At 39.2% G+C, this 22,761-nt stretch overlaps 1 protein-coding gene across 1 annotated transcript in view; it reads right to left on the bottom strand.

Annotated features, from left to right (window-relative positions):
• The window catches only part of LRRK1 (leucine rich repeat kinase 1), a gene marked incomplete at its 3' end in the record, with an annotated part of 122,319 nt that overhangs the window by 79,123 nt on the left and 20,435 nt on the right, over positions 1–22,761 (bottom strand). The window contains exon 3 of the mRNA XM_079701091.1: positions 3,094–3,257. Within this exon, the coding sequence (XP_079557217.1) occupies positions 3,094–3,257 (164 nt within the window). The remainder of the gene's footprint in view (positions 1–3,093; positions 3,258–22,761) is intronic.

The raw sequence follows: 22,761 nt of genomic DNA on the forward strand, positions 1-22,761 counted from the left end.
AAAATATAGCAGAGGGAGGAACACTCCCAAACTCATTCTACGAGGCCACCATCACCCTGATATCAAAACCAGACAAGGATGTCACAAAGAAAGAAAACTACAGGCCAATATCACTGATGAACATAGATGCAAAAATCCTCAACAATATACTAGCAAACAGTATCCAACAGCACATTAAAAGGATCATACACCATGATCAAGTGGGGTTTATTCCAGGAATGCAAGGATTCTTCAATATATGCAAATCAATCAATGTGATACACCATATTAACAAATTGAAGGAGAAAAACCATATGGTCATATCAATAGATGCAGAGAAATCTTTTGAAAAAATTCAGCACCCATTTATGATAAAAACCCTCCAGAAAGTAGGCATAGAGGGAACTTTCCTCAACATAATAAAGGCCCAAAATGACAAACCCACAGCCAACGTCGTCCTCAATTGTGAAAAACTGAAAGCATTTCGACCAAGATCAGGAACAAGACAAGGTTGCCCACTCTCACCACTCTTTTTCAACATAGTTTTGGAAGTTTTAGCCACAGCAATCAGAGAAGAAAAGGAAATAAAAGGAATCCAAATTGGAAAAGAAGAAGTAAAGCTGTCACTCTTTGCAGATGACATGATACTATACATAGAGAATCCTAAAGATGCTACCAGAAAACTAGTAGATCTAATCAATGAATTTGGTAAAGTAGCAGGATATAAAATTAATGCACAGAAATCTCTGGCATTCCTATACACTAATGATGAAAAATCTGAAAGTGAAATTAAGAAAATACTCCCATTTACCATTGCAATAGAAAGAATAAAATATCTAGGAATAAACCTACCTAAGGAGACAAAAGACCTGTATGCAGAAAATTGTAAGACACTGATGAAAGAAATTAAAGATGATACAAATAGATGGAGAGATATACCATGTTCTTGGATTGGAAGAATGAACATTGTGAAAATGACTCTACTACCCAAAGCAATCTACAGACTCAATGCAATCCCTATCAAACTACCACTGGCATTTTTCACAGAACTAGAACAAAAAATTTCACAGTTTGTGTGGAAACACAAAAGACCCTAAATAGCCAAAGCAATCTTGAGAAAGAAAAACGGAGCTGGAGGAATCAGGCTCTCTGACTTCAGACTATACTACAAAGCTACAGTAATCAAGACAGTATGGTCCTGGCACAAAAACAGAAATGTAGATCAATGGAACAGGATAGAAAGCCCAGAGATAAACCCACGCACATATGGTCACCTTATCTTTGATAAAGGAGGCAAGAATAAACAGTGGAGAAAGGCAGCCTCTTCAAAAAGTGGCACTGGGAAAACTGGACAGCTACATGTAAAAGAATGAAATAAGAACACTCCCTTACACCATACACAAAAATAAACTCAAAATGGATTAAAGACCTAAATGTAAGGCCATAAAACATAGGCAGAACACTCTATGACATAAATCACAGCAAGATCCTTTTTGACCCACCTCCTAGAGAAATAGCAATAAAAATAAAAATAAACAAATGGGACCTAATGGAACTTAAAAGCTTTTGCACAGCAAAGGAAACCATAAAGAAGATGAAAAGACAACGCTCAGAATGGGAGAAGATATTTGCAAATGAAGCACTGACAAAGGATTAATGTCCAAAATTTACAAGCAACTCATGCAGCTCAATATAAAAATAACAGACAACCCAATCCAAAAATGGGCAGAAGACCTAAATAGACATTTCTCCAAAGAAGATATACAGACTGCCAACAAACACGTGAAAGAATGCTCAACATCATTAATCATTAGAGAAATGCAAATCAAAACTACAATGAGATATCATCTCACACCAGTCAGAATGGCCATCATCAAAAAATCTAGAAACAATAAATGCTGGAGAGGGTGTGGAGAAAAGGGAACACTTGCACTGCTGGTGGGAATTTGAAGTGGTACAGCCACTATGCAGAACAATATGGAGGTTCCTTAAAAAACTACAAATAGAACTACCATATGACCCAGCAATCCCACTCCTGGGCATATACCCCGAGAAAACCATAATTCAAAAAGAGTCATGTACCAAAATATTCATTGCAGCTCTATTTACAATAGCCAGGACATGGAAACAATTTAAGTGTCCATCATCGGATGAATGGATAAAGAAGATGTGGCACATATATACAATGAAATATTACTCAGCCATAAAAAGGAAAGAAATGGAGCTATTTGTAATGTGGTGGATGGACCTAGAGTCTGTCATACAGAGTGAAGTAAGTCAGAAAGAGTAAGGCAAATATCGTATGCTAACACATATATATGGAATTTAAGAAAAAAAATGTCATGAAGAACCTAGGGGTAAAATAGGAATAAAGACACAGACCTACTAGAGAATGGACTTGAGAATATGGGGAGGGGGAAGGGTAAGCTTTGTCAAAGTGAGAGAGTGGCATGGACATATATACACTACCAAACGTAAAATAGATAGCTAGTGGGAAGCAGCCACATAGCACAGGGAGATCAGCTCGGTGCTTTGTGACCACCTAGAGGGGTGGGATAGGGAGGGTGGGAGGGAGGGAGACGCAAGAGGGAAGAGATATGGGAATATATGTATATGTATAACTGATTCACTTTGTTATAAAGCAGAAACTAAGACACCATTGTAAAGCAACTATACTCCAATAAAGATGTAAAAAAAAAAAGCTAAGTGGGATTGTTTGGATGCATTAGGAATATGATTACTTTTTTGTTCTTTTTTTCTTTATTTTTATATATTTAAAAAATTTTCTTTTTTGAGCATGTGCTATTTTTATAGTGGAAAAAAGTGTAAAAGAATATATTAAGTTAAACATTCAGATTGCCATTTTGTCCTTTATATTTCTGTGACCCCTTCCCTGTCCCCTGGGAAGGCAGGAGTAGTGTGCTTAGGTGATGACAGCCTGAGAAGTCCAGTCGAAAGGACTGGCACCAGTAAGTTTACATGAGAAACAAGGTATTCAGAACACAATAGAAATCCTCATTATGATTATAAAGATAACAAGAAAACAACTTTAGTGGTAACCTTCGCCCAACCTGGGTCCCCAGCTCTGGCCAGAGGGGCTGGCATTGACCTTACCTTTTCCAGCTGGGACGTGGTCTCATCACAAGCTTCTCTGAGCAGGTGCTGGGCTCTGCTGGCATCTCCTCGCTTGTATGCGGCATGAATGCCTTCCGTCCTGGGGCTCTGTGCTGTGGGGTCGCCACCTGGCATGGATAGTTTGCTGCCCATGTCCCCGGCACCTGGGTGGACAGAAGCACACATGTAGCATGACCTCCACTGCCAGCGCTGCTCTTAGGAATCATCAGAGAGGAGAGTGGGATGTGCTCTTCAAGACGTAAATCTGGAGGCTTTAGCAAGAGAAAGGGGTTGCCCTGAAATGCTGCCAATGTCACCAAGTACAGCAGACTTTGGCACCTGCACCCTGCTGGAGGCCCTTCCTGCGTGGGGCCATCTGTGAAGGCACGGGGAAGCTGAACACAGCTCGGGGAAGATTCTGCAGCTAGACGATGGCCTGGAGCGAGCGGGTCCAGGGCACCCGGGGCAGCTGCCTGGCAGGAAACTGCCAGGCTGACCTTACCAACAGCAACAGAGAAGCAAGGGCTTTGGTGGGAGAGCTAGTAGCCCACCAAACTGTCCCACTGCTATACCCCTCAGAGGGATATGGTATCTAGTGGTGGAAGAAAGGCAGGTCAAATCCAGTGGGTGTGGAAATCTAGACCCTCTCTGCCTAGAAAACTCCACAAAGGCATGGGACTTAGAATGGCAGCCCTCATTCCATACTGTGCTGGGTCTGAAGATGCAGAAGTGAAAGCAGTCAGCCCTTAGAGCTCCCACTCTAGAATGCTTCATAATTAGGAGGTCTGTGGATCCCAAAAGGCTTCAGAGACTTCTTGCACATCCTAAAGTTGCACACAGAATTCTGTGTGTGTGTGTGTGTGTGTGTGTATACATTTCTCTGGGGAGAAAATTCAAGGCTTCTACCAGATTTTCAAATGTGCTAGTGAACCAGAGTTAAAAGTTTTATCTCTACAGATATTACAGAAAAGACTGTGATGAATGAGGAGTTAAATTTTGATTGTGCTGAGTGACAGCAGAAACGGGGACAGAATTCTATCATTCTTGGCCAAGTTCACACAGCTTGTAAGAGGTAAACTGGGACTGAAGTTTGGTTCACCAGCTCTCAGGCTCGGGCTAAACCCACTCCATCTCTTTGCTACCTCTTTGAAGGGATAAAAAAACAGGGTTTTTTTTTAATGTAAAAATGTAAATGCTGAGGAAGGTTGGCTTCCAAACACTGACATCACAAAAGCAAATCACATTATAGTAGCTAACATTTGGAAAAAATTTTTTTTATATTTATTTTCAAAAGCATAAAAATTACATGCTTAGAAATAAATTTTTAAAAAGATGGACAAGATCTATACCCTGAAAGCTATAAAACACTGCTGAGAGAAATTAAACAAGACCTATATAAATGGAAAGAAATCTCATTTTCATGGATTAAAAGAATCAATATTGTTAAGATGTCAATTCTCCCCAATTTTATCTATAGATTCAATGTAATCCCTACCATAATTCCAATAGGCTTTTATGGGCATAAAAATGGACAATCTGATCCTCAAATTTGTATGAAAATTCAAAGGACTTATAATATCCCAAGCAATCTTGAAAAAGAAGAGTTGGAGGACATATAGTACCTGATTTCACATCTTACTATAAAACTATAATAATCAAGGCAGTGTGGTAATAGATCCGTGGAACAGAATAGAAAGTTGAGAAATAGACCCATACTTGTACACCCAATTAATTTTTGATAAAGGGTGCCAACACAATGAGAAAGGCAAAAATCTTTTCAATAAGTGGTGCTGGAACAACTGCACATCCATTGAATAAAAAGAGACTCGGACCCCTACTTCTCACACAAAAATTACTTTGAGATGGATCATGGATTTAAACATAAAGGTTAAAAATTGTAGTGCTTTTAGGAAAAAAAATCACAGGACAATATTTTTATGACTTGAGAGTAGGCAAAGCTTCCTTAGATGGGACACAGAAAGTAATAACCAAGAAAAGAAAAAAATTCCTAAATTAGACTTTAACAAAACTTAAAACTTCTGCTCATCAGAAGGTTGATCTACCATTTAAAAACTATTTACTATTTGAAAATGAGTAGGCAAGTTACATACTGGAAGAAAATATTTGCAAAACATGTATCCAAAAAAGGAATGGTATTCAGAAAATAGAAAGAACTCCTATAACTCAATAATAAAGGACAAACAACCCAGTTAAAAATGAGCAAAGATTTGAACAGCAGAAGATATTCTAAAAGCTCAGTATCATTAGTCATTAGGGAAATGCAAGTTAAACACCACTACACCCCCACCAAAATCACTAAAATTTAAAAATACTGACAATACTTGGTGAGGATATGGAGCAACGAGAACATTCATATATTATTGGTTGTGTCTAAAATGGTACAACCACTTTGGAAACAAGTCTGGTGGTTTCTTACGAAACTAAGTATATACCTACCCTATGACTCACTTATTCTATTCTTAGGTATTTACCCAAGAAAATATGTGTAAAAAATATATCCAAGAATGTTCATGGCAACTTTATTCATGGTATTTCCAAACTGTAAATAGCAAAGGTGTCCAACAACAGGAGAGTGAATAAATAACTACTGTGGTATAGTAACTACTCAGCAATCAAAAGGAATAAATTACTGATCCATGAAATGATTGATGGGAATCTCAAAACACAATGCCGAGTGAAAGAATGAAGGCACAAAATGATCCCATTTATATTCTGTTCTAATCAGTGGTGGGAAAAAAATCAGAACAGTGGTTCCTGAGGGTGGGGACAGTCATGAAGTTTACCAGTGGAGGGGCATGAGGAAATTGTTTGGGTGATGGTTCTTTATCTTGATGATGTTTTTAGTACACAGGTGTTGGTATTTGTCAAAACTTATCAAATAGTCTAATGAAGGTATGTGCATTTTACTTTATATAAACTTTACCTAAAAAATTATAAATAATATTGAACTATAGTCAATAATATGAATACTGAAGCACTTGAGGGTGAAAAGTACAGATATTTCCAATTTACTTTGAAATGCATTAAAAATAATGGATTGAAGGATGGATAGAAGAAGAGATAGAAATGAGAGCAATTTTAGAAAATGTTAATGGTAAAATCTAGGTGGTGGGTATATGGATGTACATGGTTCAGTTCTTTCATTTTCACTGTATGTTTGGAATTTTTCATAACAAAATATTGGGAGAAGTGAATCAGAATAACATACCCTAAATGGAAGGCCTGCCATATGGCATACTGAACGAGCTCCACCACCAGCCCAGAAAAATCCTGCTCTGGAGAAAGGGAAAGACAAGTTGCTTACAGTAAAGCCCCTTGATACCATCCAGGGTCTTTACAGCTCACTCTAAGCCATGACTATTTCAAAGGCAACCATTCTGAAAATCCATGTTAAGTGGATTTCATGAGTGTCACGCAAAATCTGCATCCTTCCTGAAACACCAATACAAGACTGCTGTGTCTAAATGGAGATTACTGGTGTTTTTTTTTTTTTGGCTATGCATTTTTGGAAAGGGGTATCCAAAAAGGGCTTAGTGTGTAAGTGGTTATACATGTGAATAAGGAAGCTTCACATCCCATCACACACTAACAGTCCTCATTAATTATTTACAGTCAGAGACTAAGACATTTGAGAGTCAGCTGCAGGGAGAAGCCATTGGCAGGGTAAGAAGAAGGCAGAATCCACGGCCACGTCATCCATCAGAAGAGGCACTTAATTATGTCACTGCTCATCTTTCAGAATTAAACAAATATCCTCCTTATCTCTGTAAAAGACAGGTGCACGTGCATGAGGAGGTATAAAGTAACCTCTTCTGTTCACATTAGGGACATAAATTTAAAAAATTCACCTTTATGCCCAAGTTAAGCAACACTGAGAAGGTAGAACCAAGGACATAGGATGCATGTGAAATTACAAGGGTGGTTTTACTTTAACTTGATTTATAAATAATGCAACATATGTAGAATAAATGACATACTAAGAAACAAGACTCTGCTCAGTTCTATTTACATATATATATATATATATTTAATGCTGTGGGGTTTTCAGTTTGAATCTGATTCTCTTAAGTTGCACGGACAACACATGTACACTCTCACTGACCCAAGAGCTGGCAGCTCTGGTCCAATCAAATTGTGGGAAGGACATTATGGGACAACATCAGGTAATGCATATGCATTTAATTTACTCTGCCAACTTCATTTAATTTCCTGAAATCATAAAGAGAATGGTTAACATATATTTAAATTAAAAAAAAAAAGACCAAAATGCTAATGATAAGTATTAATGATGGGCTGGGGGGAATTAGTGATAGGATTAGAAAAGATTTTTCTTTATTTCCTAAATTCCCTGTAATGGAATTATATGACTGCTTTATTTAAAACTTTTTTTTTTTTTTTTTTTTTTTGTGGTACGCGGGCCTCTCACTGTTGTGGCCTCTCCCGTTGCGGAGCACAGGCTCCGGATGCGCAGGCTCAGCAGCCATGGCTCACGGGCCCAGCCGCTCCGCGGCATATGGGATCCTCCCAGACCGGGGCACGAACCCGTATCCCCTGCATCGGCAGGCGGACTCTCAACCACTGCGCCACCAGGGAGGCCCTATTTAAAACTTTAAAGAAGTTAGATATGTAATAAAAGAATACATTCTCATTGAAAAAAATTAAATAGTACAGAGATACATCATGTAAGGCAGAACCCCTCCTCCCCACCATGAAACACCTTTTCTTAGAGGTAAATATTTACTTTAATAGTAATTTTTTTTTACAAAAATACTACAGTTTTATATTTGAGAATTTGTGTCCTTTGATTTAAACTTAAATCGGGGTAATTGTATGTATGTATGTATACTATTTGAGATTATTTAGTTATTTGTGCCTATTAATCAACCATTATCTGTAATTATATTCTTTTACACAGTAAAACATCACAGTTCTAAATGTTTTGCTCATACAGATTTAAAATTCATACTAAAAATATAACCCCCCAAACTTACTCTATTTCAATACAATATTAATGTAGCAAACAAGTAACTAGGACTAGTAGGAAAATAATAGTAGAACATTATAATGATTCAGTGTCAAATTTTTTTTAAAATCCTTTTTGTTCTTTATTACAATAGGTGTAATTATTTTCCTAAATAGCAATGAAAATTCCATATACATATATACTACAACCAGGCATCTTAATTGTTTGGGTGATGGTTCTATATCTTGAATTAAAGTTAATATGCATAACAAAGAAGATAACAAAAAACTAGGAGAAAGGGAAACCATTAGCACAGTTCTTTTTTATTTTTAAGGTTTGGTCAGTGTTGCTTGTTTGTTTTTAGGAAAGTGTCAATTAGAAGTAATTAGAAGCAAGAACGAGTGAGGGGAAGCCATAAATGTAGTGAATGAGTAGCATTATGGATTCAGCACATGTAGACTTACTCAAGAATACAAGAAATATTTACAGTAAGCTGTTAGGTGATAAGTGAACATATTCCTGGTGGGTGATAAATGTTAATATCTATACAGCCTGGTATTTAAATATGCTGGACATGGACAGTAAATTAAAGTTCATTATGTGAAAAAGTATTTGGTTAAAAAATATTTAAAAACCTATGAAAGCAGAACATCATTTAGTCCTTGATAATCACTTTCAATTTAATATTCTATTTATAAAAAAATACTTTCAGTAACACTGTATATTTCAGATATTCAGCCATTTCTAGGAGAAATGTTTTTAGTTGCTAATAACTCAATCTTTACATGTTATTTCTGTAATTCAAGCTTTAGAAAAAAAAATTATTCTGACTACAGGAAAACTAACAGAAATTATTCTTCTCTTTTATTTTGGGAAAGTAATAAAACAGAATTCCATGAATGTTATAGAGTGATGTCTGGCTGTACAAGCCATGTCACTTACACTAATAGTTCACTGTGGCCTTCCCCATCTTAAAGAGAGTCCTCCTTTGTCTGCTGATTCTGAGTCTGTTCTGTCCTTATATCCTAAGGAGACATTCTTCTCTTTTCTTCTAGAACAGTATTTGTTAACTCATCCCTCCCAGCCCAATGATCAGAATAAAATTCTCTCTCTACTGCTTTTTTCCTACAAATCTAGGACAATGGAGAGGTAATATGAAAGTGACCTTAATTCTATCAGTTCTCAATGTTGGTCTCTTAAGTATATATATTATACATTTAATTCTCACATCCCCATCAAAGAACGCATGCATGACAGAAGGCAAATGCTCTCTCTTGATTCGAAATCTGTGGCATCCTCTGTACATCCTGGAAAAGACACTAACGTTTTACTTGAATATATACTTTTTTAAAAATTACATTTACCTCCATCAATAGAGTAGCAAAAGGTAAACATATATCTAACAGCCCAGAGTTCACTGCAGAATAAACAAGAGTTAACTTTAGGATGCTACTGACCTGGTCATAATTGTTTAATGACCTTCCTGTGCCATCCTCCATCGAGTCCCTGTGTGGCCAAACCCGGGGGTTGGGGGCTGGCCCTCCCCAGAGGTGACGCCCTCCTGGCACTGCAGTGGCTCACCCACTGTTGCCCTGGGCTTACCGGCCTCCAGCAAGAAGGATGCTTCTTTCTTTGCCAGCTGTCACTCTAGGGGTTTAGCCTCAGCAGCAGTTTTCATCTCTGGGTCACATTACGGTGAAATCCAACCCTTTATTTCTTCGGGGAAGAGGCAGAGGTTGCGGGGTGTAGAGGGCGACATGACCCCAGGGTGACTCTCGGCAGTAATTCCTCACTGACTCCAGATGGCTGGTGCTCAGCCCCATCAAGCTGGGCCATCAGACCCAGCATCAGAAAAGAAAGCAAAGACAGCAGTGGCATTCACCAGGGGCCTGGCTCACGGCTCATGCAGAGCAGAGCTCCAGCCACGCAGGCTGAGCGTTTCTCATACCAGCAAAGCCTCCCAGCACAGATGCAAAACTTCTCTGGATATTCTCACCAAATCACTGGAAATGAATTTTTGTTAATAAAAGGGGCATGGGCGGTTATACCTATGAGCAGGCTGTGCAGAGGGAAATCGCACATAAAAGTGCAGTTATCTTTAGAAACAAAACATACAATTAATTGTTAAGATTCCATGTTATGTCCACCTGACACAGTGAAAAATTTAATGAGTTCTAATATTCATTGCTGGCCAGAGTGTGGTGAAAATTGTACACTTGTCAATGTGGGAAGGCTTACTTAGACAGGCTGGGACCTGGGACCCTTTGCTGTAGTGCTGCAATGCTTGTACCTGGACATATGTCTTCTGGAGTTACAAAATACAAAGAAACTATAAGGGACTAAAAATAACTGTGTGCATGTGTACTTGGGGCAAATTGTGGACAAAAAGACACAAAAAGACCAAAAAAGCTAACTGCCACTTCTGTGGAGCAGGGAGCAAAAGCAGGGTACTGCACATGCCCCCTGCACACAATACTACCAAAGAGGTGGGCAAAACACCTAAGCCACCCCTCCTGTTGAACCCCTGGACACACCCCTACCCTCACCCCATATAAGGGACCAGCTCGCCCCCGCCCCCCCCCGCCAGGGAGCGGAGCAAGAAAGGGAAACTCTTGTTTGTTCTTGCTCCCCACTGCTGCATCAGAGGTCCCAATAAAGTCTTGCTTGAATTTCTTGTCTGGCCTCTGATCAATTTCTATTGATTAAGGAAGGCCAAGAACCCTGGTCGGTATCAACAGCAACACTATGAGTAGGTGTCACGGCTGCCATTTTACAGATGATGGAGGCCAAGATGAAGACACTTCACAGTGACAGGCTGGCAAGGAGCAGGGGCAAGAGTGACAGCAGCAGGTCTTTGTGACCCTAGAGCCCATAGAAATCCTACTACTCTTCTTTCCAGTTTATTTTTTTTTCCCATAGGAAACATTTTTAAATTGAAGTATACTTGATTTACAAAGTTGTGTTAATTTCTGCTGTACAGCAAAGTGATTCAGTTATACAATATATACAATCTTTTTTGGGGGCGGGCGGGGGGGCTTGCCACACCTTGCAACGTGCAGGATCTTAGTTCCCTAACCAGGGATCGAACCTGTTCCCCCTTCAGTGGAAGCACTGAGTCCTAACCACTGGACCACCACGGAATTCCCCTATACATTCTTTTTTTTTTTTTTTTTTTTAATTTTTATTGGAGTATAGTTGCTTTGCAATGTTGGGTTAGTTTCTGCTGTACAGCAAAGTAAATCAGCTAAATGTATACATCTCCTCATTTTTGGATTTCCTTCCCATTTAGGTCACCGCAGAGCATTGAGTAGAGTTCCCTGGGCTATACAGTATGCACTCATTAGCTATCTATTTTATATATAGTAGTGTATATATGTCAATCCCAATCTCCCAATTCATCCCACGCCCCCTTCTCCCCCTTGTATCCATACGTCCATTTTCTACATCTGTGTCTCTCTTCTTTCCAGTTTAATACTTAAGACAGACTGCATGTTTTGTCCCCCTAAGTTTCATGTTAACCATAATCCCCAGTATGATGGTATTAGGAGGTGGGTCTCCGGGAAGTGACTGGCTTATGAAGGTGGAGCCGTCATGATGGGATTAGTGCCCTCCCAGAAGAGACAGAGACCTTCTCTGTCCTACATGAGGACACAATGAGAAGATGGCCATCTGCAACCAGGAAGTGGGTCCTCACCAAGAACAGAATCTGCCAGTACCTCATCCTGGACTTCCCAGCCTCCGACGTGAGAAATAAATGTCTGTTGTTTAAGACACCCAGTCTGTGGCAATTTTATAGCAGCCTGAGCAGACAAAAATAGTAGAACCTCAAGATACTTCAAAATGAGGAGCTACCATGCAGCCATTAAAACTGATGATAATGGAGACTAAGGAAAAGTACAGAAAAGACTTATACAATATTAAGCTAAATGAATAGAATATGGAGCACAGACAGTGAAAAATGGAAAAAATATATAACACAGAAGATTGGTTGACATCATTTGAAAATATGCAAAGTGAAAGAATTTATTTTGGGGAAAAAAGAAGATTTCTAATGAGTATAGTCTATTATTTTTGTTTATAAAAATTTAGTCTGTTTCTCTGTTTAGAAAGAAAAGCTGAGGAACACAAGTACATGATAGCAGCAGGTGAAATGATCAGATTTTTTTCTATTTGTGTTTTTCTGTGTTTGCCAATATCTTTCCCTTTTTCTCATTAGTTTGTATTGATTTTGAAATTAAGAAAAAGAAAACAATGAAGTGTATCCAGCACAAAGTTGACTACTTTCAGTCTGACTTAATGAACTAGTTCTTTGATGGTATTATTTAAGCTAAAACAACTCTTGGGTATACCAAGTCTTGACTCAGTTGCTCTGGAAATAAAGAGAATAAGAAAATTTCCCAGACAATAACTGGCAAAGGTGTCATGGACTTTAAAAGAGAAAATAGGGTTTCCCTGGTGGCGCAGTGGTTGAGAGTCCGCCTGCCGATGCAGGGGACACGGGTTTGTGCCCCGGTGTGGGAAGATCCCACATGCCACGGAGCGGCTGGGCCCGTGAGCCATGGCTGCTGAGCCTGTGCGTCCGGAGCCTGTGCTCTGCAACGGGAGAGGCCACAACAGTGAGAGGCCCGCGTACTGCAAAAAAATAAAAAATTAAAAAATAAAAGAGAAAATAAAATGGTCTATGATAACATTTAGTATATCAGTAACTGGTACCATTTATTGAGTACTGCCAGATGCTATAAGAAACGCCCTGCATACATCTGCCTTCCTCCCAACACCCATGCAAGGCAGGGGTTCTCATCACCACTTTCCACCAGATGACCAGTGCTCCAGGTGATTAGTGAAAGTGCCTCCATCCAGCTCCTAACAGCAGAGCTGGGACTTGAACCCTTGGCACCTGTCGTCAAAGTCCAACTCCTTACTTCCCAGGCTGGGTGTGCCCAACCAAACATGGGGCAATTATTCAGAATGTAATGTCCTTGGCAAACATGTAGGAACTAAAAGGTGAGATGATCCTGTCTCATTAGATGGAAAAACCAGAGAGGATATGGAAACCAATTCCTCCATGAATTCAGTAGCAGTGGAAGAGAGACACAGAAATACAGAGCTACAAAGATGAATTCTTTCCAATACTTAGTTCCTCTCCCCAAAATTAATTTATTTATTGCTCATTCATTTTATAAACAATACTTACTATGTGCTGAGCTAGAGCCTGAGGACACACCTTGATGAGACAGGCAGGAAGAGCTAGAGTGTGAAGCTGTATTCTTCCCAGATTTTAGGTTTTTTTTGTAATTGAAGTATGGTTGATTTACAATGTTGTGTTAATTTCTGCTGTATAGCAAAGTGATTCAGTTATACATATATATACACACATTCTTTTTTAAAATTCTTTTCTATTATGGTTTATCACAGGATATTGAATGTAGTTCCCTGTGCTATACAGTAGGACCTTCTTGTTTATCCCAGATTTTACTTTTTTTTTTTAAAAGAAGACTGGGTTTTCAATTGTTATTAATTTATTTATTTTGACTGTGACACGCGGCATGTGGTATCTTAGTTCCCCGACCAGGGATCAAACCCGTGCCCCCTGCAGTGGAAATGCGGAGTCTTAACCACTAGACCACCAGGGAAGTCCAGATTTTACTTTTAAACAACTACAACAAATGCCATGCTCGAGAGACTTGGGATGGTCAACAGACACTGACCTGGTCAAGAAAGATGAACCGTCCTTCTGAGGAAACAAAAATCACAGAAGTAAGACAGTTCCTTTATTTAATACTCACATAATATAAAAAGGTGCAATCTGAAGATATAAAAAGAAATAGTCATACTCTGATCTCTGGGGAGGTGATTGTGGGCTGGGCCCACTGAGGGATGGGCTAACCTCTGTCACAGCAATCCTGCTTCCAGGGAAGTGACTAAGGGAATAATTCTATACATTTAAAAAGCACTATGCAGGGAATTCCCTGGTGGTGCAGTGGTTAAGAATCCACCTGCCAATGCAGGGGACACGGGTTCGAGCCCTGGTCTGGGAAGATCCCACATGCCGCGGAGGAACTGAGCCCGTGCGCCACAACTACTGAGCCTGCACTCTAGAGCCTGCGAGCCACAACTACTGAGCCTGCATGCTGCAACTACTGAAGCCCAGGCGCCTAGAGCCTGTGCTCTGCAACAAGAGAAGCCCCTGCTCGCCACAACTAGCAAAAGCTCACGCGCAGCAACGAAGACCCAACACAGCTAAAAATAAATAAATTAAATAAATAAACTTATTTTAAAAAAGCACTATGCAGGAAAACAAAAGGAAATATGCATAAAGATGCTGATTTCTGTATGGTTTAGTATAGCAAAGAATGGTGGTTTTTTCAATTATGAAATGCACTAAAATGCTTATCATATCGAGCACATGGAGGGACCCCACAACACAGGAAAAATGACTGGAAGGAAAGACCCCAGATGATAACTTTGGTTTTTCTCATGTGATGGAATTTGAGGTGATCTTTCCCCCTTTCCTCTATTTTCCAGTTATTTCTCTGTTACTTCTATAATGGAAAAATAGTTTTTTAAAATACACTTTTCAGATTAACAAAGTGAAATTTCTAACTAAATCCAAATTCCTCTTGGCAAAGATAGACACAAGGAAAGAAGAAAATATCTCAATCCAGAGGGAAATTTAGGATGAGGCACCAAGATTTTTCCAGTGGTGCCTTTTACTGAGAACTGTGAACAATGCTAACACACGTGGCAACAGAAATAGAACTGTACTCAAATGAGAAGACTTGGGTTCAAGTCCCAGTCTATTGCTCAACAGCTGCATGGTCTTGGCAAGTATTTGAGACGTCTGAATCTTGTCATCTTCTTGTGAAAAACAAAAACGAAAACAAAATCCCCAAACAAAAAATGACACATATAACAATACTGCAAAATGCATGCTCCCCAAAATAAAATGACCGGCACACAAATGGGGGTTATTTCCATGATGCCTGTCCCCTTCCACCCAACTCCAGGCAACTGTGAGGCACTGACACTGCACCCCCACTTTCTCTGTGGACCTCAGGCTCCCTCAGCCTTCACTTTTGTGTCTCTCCCTCCTGGAAGGAGCCCCACCCCTTCCCAGGTCCAGTATGGATGCTACCCCCCAGGGAGTCCTGTGGCCCTTCCCATGGGCTTCCTTCTCCTCCCTCTGTCTGCACCTGGCCTGACTGGGACCACCCCTATTGTGTGGATCTGTCTGCCTCCTTTCTGCTTGGTGGTGCCGGCAAGCTGGGCCTGCAGATACTCAATCAGCATCATGTGTCCCTAGCACTGTGCCATGCACATAGTAAGTGCTCATTAACAGCTTCTTGAAGTCAACTCACTGGGTTGCCAGAGCTCTCTGTGTGTCAGTGAGGGGTTCACTCTAATCTTGCCCATGGGCAATATCATTCAGGATGGCCACAGGGCACAGAATTCTCCTGGTAAAAGAGAAGGACACCTTCAGGCCCTTCTGGATTTTCCTTTCCACCAATTCTTCTTTAAATGCTTGATAAAATTTACCAGTGAAGTCATTTGGGCCTGGCTTTTCTTTGTGGGGCATTTTTAAAATTATTAATTCAATCTCTCTACTTGTTATAAGTCTGTCCAGATTTCCAATTCTTTCTTGAGTCAGTTTAGGTAGTTTGTGTCTTTCTAAGGATTTATCCACCTCATTTAAGGTACTGAATTTGTTGGTATACAATTGTCCATAGTATTCTCTTATAATTATTTTTTATTTATGTACAGTTGACAGTGATGTCCCCTTTTCATTCCTGATCTTAGTAATCTGAGCCTTGTCTCTTATTTTTCTTGTCATTCTAAGTGAAAATTTGTAAATATTTTTTTCAAAGAACCAACTTTTGGTAGGTTTCTGATTTTCTCTATTGTTTTTCTAGTCTCTATTTCATTTATTTCTGCTCTAATCTTTGTTTTTCCCTCTGCTTGCTGTGGGTTTAATCTGTTCCTTCTTTTCTAGTTTCTTAAGATGGAAGGTTAGGATATTGATTTGAGATCTTTCTTCTTTTTTAATATAGGTGGGTATAGCTATAAATTTCCTTCTAAGCACTGCTTTACCTGCATCCTCTAAGTTTTAACATGTTGTGTTTTGTTTTCATTCATATCAATGTGTGCTCTAACATCCCTTGTGATTTCTTCTTTAACTCACTTGTTATTTAAGAGCATGTTGTTTCATTTCCACATATTTGTGAATTTCCCAAATTTCCTTCTGTTATTGATTTCTAATTTTATACCACTGTGGTCAGAGAACATATTTTGTTTTATTTCAATCCTTTTAAATTTATTGAGGCTTGTTTTATGGAGAAACATAATTTAAACACATAAGGAAAAATCTCAACAAAACTCTGTGTCCTAAAACACACAAACTAGATAAAAGGATGAATGACAAATGAGAAAAGAAAATTAGAATGACCAATTAGAAAAGAAAACCCTATATTACAGACAAAGGGTTAATATGATGAAAGAAGCATGCTCTTACATTGCTGGAGGGAATACAAAATTGCACAACCTCCATGGAGGGGAATTACCAATACCTAGCAAAATTACATCTGCATTTTCCCTCTTAGCCCAACACTCTGTATTTTAGACATTTATGCCAAAGATACAACAGCAAAAATGCAAAATGATGTCTACACAAGACTATTTATTGCATCATTATTGCAGGGAAACAATCTAGATGTCCATCTATAGAGAACTGGCTACAGAAACTATGGGACTTCTGTAATCAGAATCCTATGCAAAGGTAAGAAGGAAAGAGAAAGGGTTCTATATACTGGGGCATCATCTCCTACTGTTTTGTGATTCTCAGGGCAGCTCCCATTACCTCCCCCCTGGGTGGGACACACAACATCCCAGCCCCCAATGACCCTGTGTGCTAGGTCTGCTCACCCCATCCAAGAGCTGGGAAGGCAGAGGCTCAGCTGAGGGCAAATGAGGAGCCTGAATTATGCCCCAAAGTGGCAGCTCTGGCACAGTGCAGAAGAACAAGTGCAGCACTTGTGGTTCCTGGAAGAGGGAGAGGCCCACGTCCCATGCTTATGGGTAACTGCCAAGGATTCTCCCCATGCCCGTCCATAATCTCCATACATCCTTAAGTACTGATGGTGAGGAGAAAATCTGCAACGAGGTGTCCTGCCTCTATCTCCTCATTCTCCTAGGCAGAGTGCACTTTTCTGGTGCAGGGCGGGCAGGGCAGGCTGCTGAGGTGTCTGCACTGGAAGGAGCAGAAGCAGGGCAGACAGACAGACATATACTCACCAAGACAAGACAGGTTGGCTTTGGGGGAAATACCTGGAGGTCTCTTGAGAATACAAGATTAGAGATTGAGGATAGAGACTGCATTTTGTGAACTTCTGGGAAAGATCTGGGCAAAGGAGTTCAGAGGCTTGGCTGTATGCTTTAAATGGAATTCCCTGTGGATGTCCTGTTGAGAAACTTCAGTAAAGATTTAAACTGATTTTTGATTTTGTTTTAAGATTCCAGGCTGGAGTTTCCTTGGAATACAGAGGCTATGAGTGATTTCCCTGCATCTCAAATATATATTCATTTCTCCTCTTCTTCCTTTTTAACAAATGGAATATACTATGATTACGTTCTACAACTTGCTTCCCTCACTTAAAAGTTCTGTGTCGGCACATGGAGATCCAGCACACCTGTTTTCACGGTAGCCCTTTGTCCTCATTGATGGACATTTAGGGCATGTCTAGTTCTGTGTAATCCCCTTCACTGCTGTGCTGAACATCCCTACATGTGCATTTCTCACCTGAACTGTATCTCCAGGTTAAATTCCTAGGAGTGGAAGCAGAGGATAGAGTCAGCCTTGATTTTTATAAAGATTGCCAATTTGCTTTTCCAAAAGTTGCATCAATTATATCCTAACTTAATTATCAACTCAATATTAGTTTAAAATAAAATATGAAAAACAGCAGAAATTATATCTTTGCTGTCTTAAATAATATCAAACTTCCGTTTCCAATCTGCAAAGCAAAATAACATATCTCATAATTGGTTCTGGTTTCCATTTCTTTCCATATGAATGACATTCAGCATATTTTCATGTTTATCCATCATCTCTATCTTTTTCAATGAAATAAACTCTCTAATTCTGTTTTTTGGTTCATTTGAAAATTGGAATATTCTTTCTATCATTGATTTGCCAGTGCTCTTTGTGGTATATGTTGAAGATAGTTTTTACCTATTTGTTGGTTGTCACTTGAGAGGCTTTTCTACAGAATAGTTCTAATTGTTATGTAATCATTTTATTAATTTACTCCTTTATGATATCTGGGTTTTGTGCTGTGCTTAGGAAAAAGTCCCTCTCCCTCCAAAATTATTTTAATTTATCATTTTCCTAGACTTTTAATGAGTTCATTTTTATGTTTAAATATTTGATTCATCTGAAATTGATTTTGGTGTGGAAGTGAGAAAGCAATATGTTATTTTTGTCCTATTGCCAAGTAAACTTTCTTTTCTGGACTAATTTGAAATCCTAAATAGTAAAGCAAAAGCAATGTGCATTTGGACCTATTTTTTTTTTGGCCGCGAGGCATGTGGGATCTTAGCTCCCCAACCAGGGATCGAACCCGCATTGGAAGGTGAAGTCTTAACCACTGGACCACCAGGGAAGTCCCATTTTGGCTTATTTTTGAGTTGCTACTCTGTCCCATTGCTTTCCCTGTCCTTTCCCTTTCTACTCTCCAACACATTTCATTACTATGGCATTGTAATAATTCTAACATATGATGGAACTACTCTGCCCTCCTCTCAACTGACCTTCTCCTCATTTGAATCTTCTTGGCTATTCTTATATGCTTATTTTTCTAGGTAGAATTTATTATTCTTTGTTCATGTTCTAAAAAGAAATCCTGTTTGTATTTTAACTGCAATTGCCCTGAATTATAAAATCAACATGTAGAGAATTGACATTTACGATGTTGTCTTCCTATACAAGAGGACTATATGTCATTTTTAAAACTGAAGTACAGTTAACTTACAATATTATATTAGTTTCAGGTGTACAATAATAGTGTTTTGATATTTTTATAGATTATACTCCATTTAAAGTTATTATAAAATATTGGTTATATTCCCTGTGCTGTACATTACATTCTTTTATCTTATTTATTTTATACCTAGTAGTTCATACTTCTTCCTCCCCTTCCTTGATCTTGTCTCCCCCCACCCCCTCCCCTCTGATAACCACTAGCTTGTTCTCTGTAGCTGTGAGTCTGTTTCTATCTTTTATTTATTTATTTATTTTTGCGGTACGCGGGCCTCTCACTGTTGTGGCCTCTCCCGTTGCGGAGCACAGGCTCCAGATGCACAGGCTCAGCGGCCATGGCTCACGGGCCCAGCCACTCTGCGGCATGTGGGATCTTCCCAGACACGAATCCGTGTCCCCTGCATCGGCAGGCGGATTCTCAACCACTGTGCCACCAGTGAAGCCCTCTATCTTCTTATATTCACTTGTTTGTTTTATTTTTTTAGATTCTACATATAAGTGAAAACATACAGTATTTGTCTTTCTCTGTCTGACTTATTTCACTTAGCATAATACCCTCCAGGTCCATCCATGTTGTTGTAAATTGCAAAATTTCATTACTTTTTATGGTTGAGTAATATTCCATTGTACATATATACCACATCTTCTTTATCCATTCATCTATTGATGGACACTTAAGTTGTTTTCATATCTTGGCTATTGTAAATAATGCTACTGTGAACATTGGGGTGCATATATCTTTTTGAATTAATGTTTTCATTTTCTTTGGATATGAACCCAGGAGTGGAATGGCTGGATCATATGGTAGTTCTATTTTTAATTTTTTGAGGAACATGTATACTGTTTTCCATAGTGTTTGCACCAATTTACATTCTCACCAACAGTGCACAAGGGTTTCCTTTTCTCCACACCCTTGCCAATATTTATTATTTGTAGGCATTTTGATGATTTGATGATAGCCATTCTGACAGGCATAAGGTAGTATCTCATCGTGGTTTTGATTTGCATTTCCCTGATGATTAGTGATGTTGAGCATCTTTTCATGTGCCTCTTGGCTATCTGTATGTCTTCTTTGGAAAAATGCCTATTCAGGTCCTCTGCCCATTTTTTAATCAGGTTTTTGTTTTTTTTTTTTAGTGAGTTGTATGAGTTCTTTATATATTTTGGATATTTACCCCTTATCAGATTTACTTAAATATTCTTAAAGTTTCCTTCATATGATCCTGTATATTTATCATGATTTCCCCTAGACAGTGTACATTTAATTTATATTAATTCAATAATTAAGAAAAAAGCAAAACATTTCTACTTATAGCCCCTTGGACATTCAAAGTTCTCATTTCAGTTCTTCTGGGCTTGTAAATTGATCTGGATAGGGCATCTAGTTACCCACTAGATACAATGTCAATACAAAGAGCTGTTAGGAAAAACAAGGAAAGATCAACGAGGTCCTAGAGGTTGATAAGCAAAAGATATGAAGACAGAGTTCAAAAAAAGTAAATATAACCAGCTCTTAGACACACCAAAACATGCTAAGCCTCACTTATCATAAGAGAAATGCATACTAAAACTATACTGAGGGCCTCCCTGGTGGCGCAGTGGTTGAGAGTCCGCCTGCCGATGCAGGGGATACGGGTTCGTGCCCCGGTCTGGGAGGATCTCATATGCCGCGGAGCGGCTGGGCCCGTGAGCCATGGCCGCTGAGCCTGCACATCCGGAGCCTGTGCTCCGCAACGGGAGAGGCCACAACAGTGAGAGGCCCGCGTACCACAAAAAAAAAAAAAAAAAAAACTATACTGAGACACCATTTTTCACACATCAGATTAGGAAAAACCAAAAATTTGATAACAAACACTGTTGTCAGACCTATAGGGAAACAGGCAAGCACATACATTGTGGATGATGGGGGTAAACAGGAAAAACTCCCATGGAGGGTGATTTGGCACTATCTGGCAGATTTTCAGAAGCATATGTCCTTTGACCCATCACTTTGAGAATTTATTGTGTAGATATGCTTGTATACATGTGTAAAGACATCACAGCATTTTTTGTTATAACAAAATATTAAGAATAGCTCAAATGTCCAGTAAAGCAGACTGCTTACATAAACTGAGGTACAACACAATAGAATTCTGTGCATTTGTCAAAAGAATGATTATGATGATGATAGCATGAATGTGTGAAAGAAACGGGCAATGTATAGAACAGTGTGTGTGATCAGCTACACATTGTATAAAGGAGGGAAAATAAGAATCTATATTTGTTTTGCTTGTATACACATAAAGACATTCTGTAAGGATGTAAAAATCAAAGAATGGTTTTTGAGCTGTGTGACTATATTCAAACAACTAAAGTTTTAAGATCTTGGCAAGGAAAAATACATGAAGTCATCTGCTCTGCCTTTTCCTCTGCATGTCTTCAGGCAGAGATACACACCCTCGAGTTCAAACAACAAAAATTGACTCCAGCTGATTTGCCTCAAAACAGGGACTGCCATCTGCCTTCTAAATCCCAAAGCAGGCAAACCAAAAAAAGCAACAAGCCAGGATCAGGGGTCCTCTGTAGCTCGCAGAGTTATGAGTTGATGTATTTAACTTGTAGATTTGAAAGGAACCCCTTGAGTGATTACAACGTGGCCTCTGAAAAGTTAAAAGCAAACACCACAAACGTATCTGCATAAAAGATAATGCTTAACAGAAGCAAACGCCTGCAGCCTCACCCCTTTGCCCTGAGACAAAAACGCAGAGAAGATCTTCAGTCTGAGCAAGAGTTTACATTCCTGGGTGCCGCACTCCTCTGCGGCTGGGTCTGTAGCCTGTGGCTGAGTTGGACCAGACTGCTCTGTGATTGCCACATTCACAGCTATTTTCCTGTATGGAAATGCCCACTCACATAGTACAAACTTCTTCAGTTAATACAAACCCTGGCCAGACAACAATATGGCCCTTTGTTTTTATGAGTGATACTCTGATTATTAAAGCAAGAAGCTCCATGATTCCTCAGAAACCGCAAACATCCCAAGAATGCCTGGGTTCTGCTACTGTGGCCCTTTGCCCACCGAAACCTGACTCAGCCGTCACCATTTCTCGATGAGTTCAAGGCGCTCCTTATGGACAGCTTTCAGCTGAACATTTAAAAGATACTCATGAATATTAGAACTTCAAGCTTTAGTAGGAAACAAACAGATTTTGCTAATCTGGTCAAAAAAAGCATTCTGAAGATAAGGCGGGGAAAGATTTTTACTTTAATGAAAACGTTTTCAATTAAAATTTAAAGTTTTAATTAAAACAATTTTGATGATTAGATTAGCGGTCATCACATTTCAGTGATAGACACATTCGAAAATGAGGACTGGACACGTTGTAAATTCCATGCTTCCTATGGCTTCAAGCCCAATAAAATCGAAGACCTCCCATTTTTAAGGACCTCCCCATTTTTATCAGTGTAATATTATTATCAGTTTCAGTTAACAGAACTAGAGTCCAGGTGAGGCTACATAATTTACTGAGTAACTACCAAGCATGCACACTTCGCATGGTGCTAAGCATTCTGCAAACAGATTCTAACCATTTCTGTGTTACAGACAAGGACTGGGGTGCAGAGGGACCAGGATTTGAACCCAGCTCCTTCCGACTGCAAAGTCCACATCCTT

Source organism: Hyperoodon ampullatus, assembly GCF_949752795.1.
Source record: "Hyperoodon ampullatus genome assembly, chromosome: 3".
Taxonomy (NCBI): Eukaryota; Metazoa; Chordata; class Mammalia; order Artiodactyla; family Ziphiidae; genus Hyperoodon; species Hyperoodon ampullatus.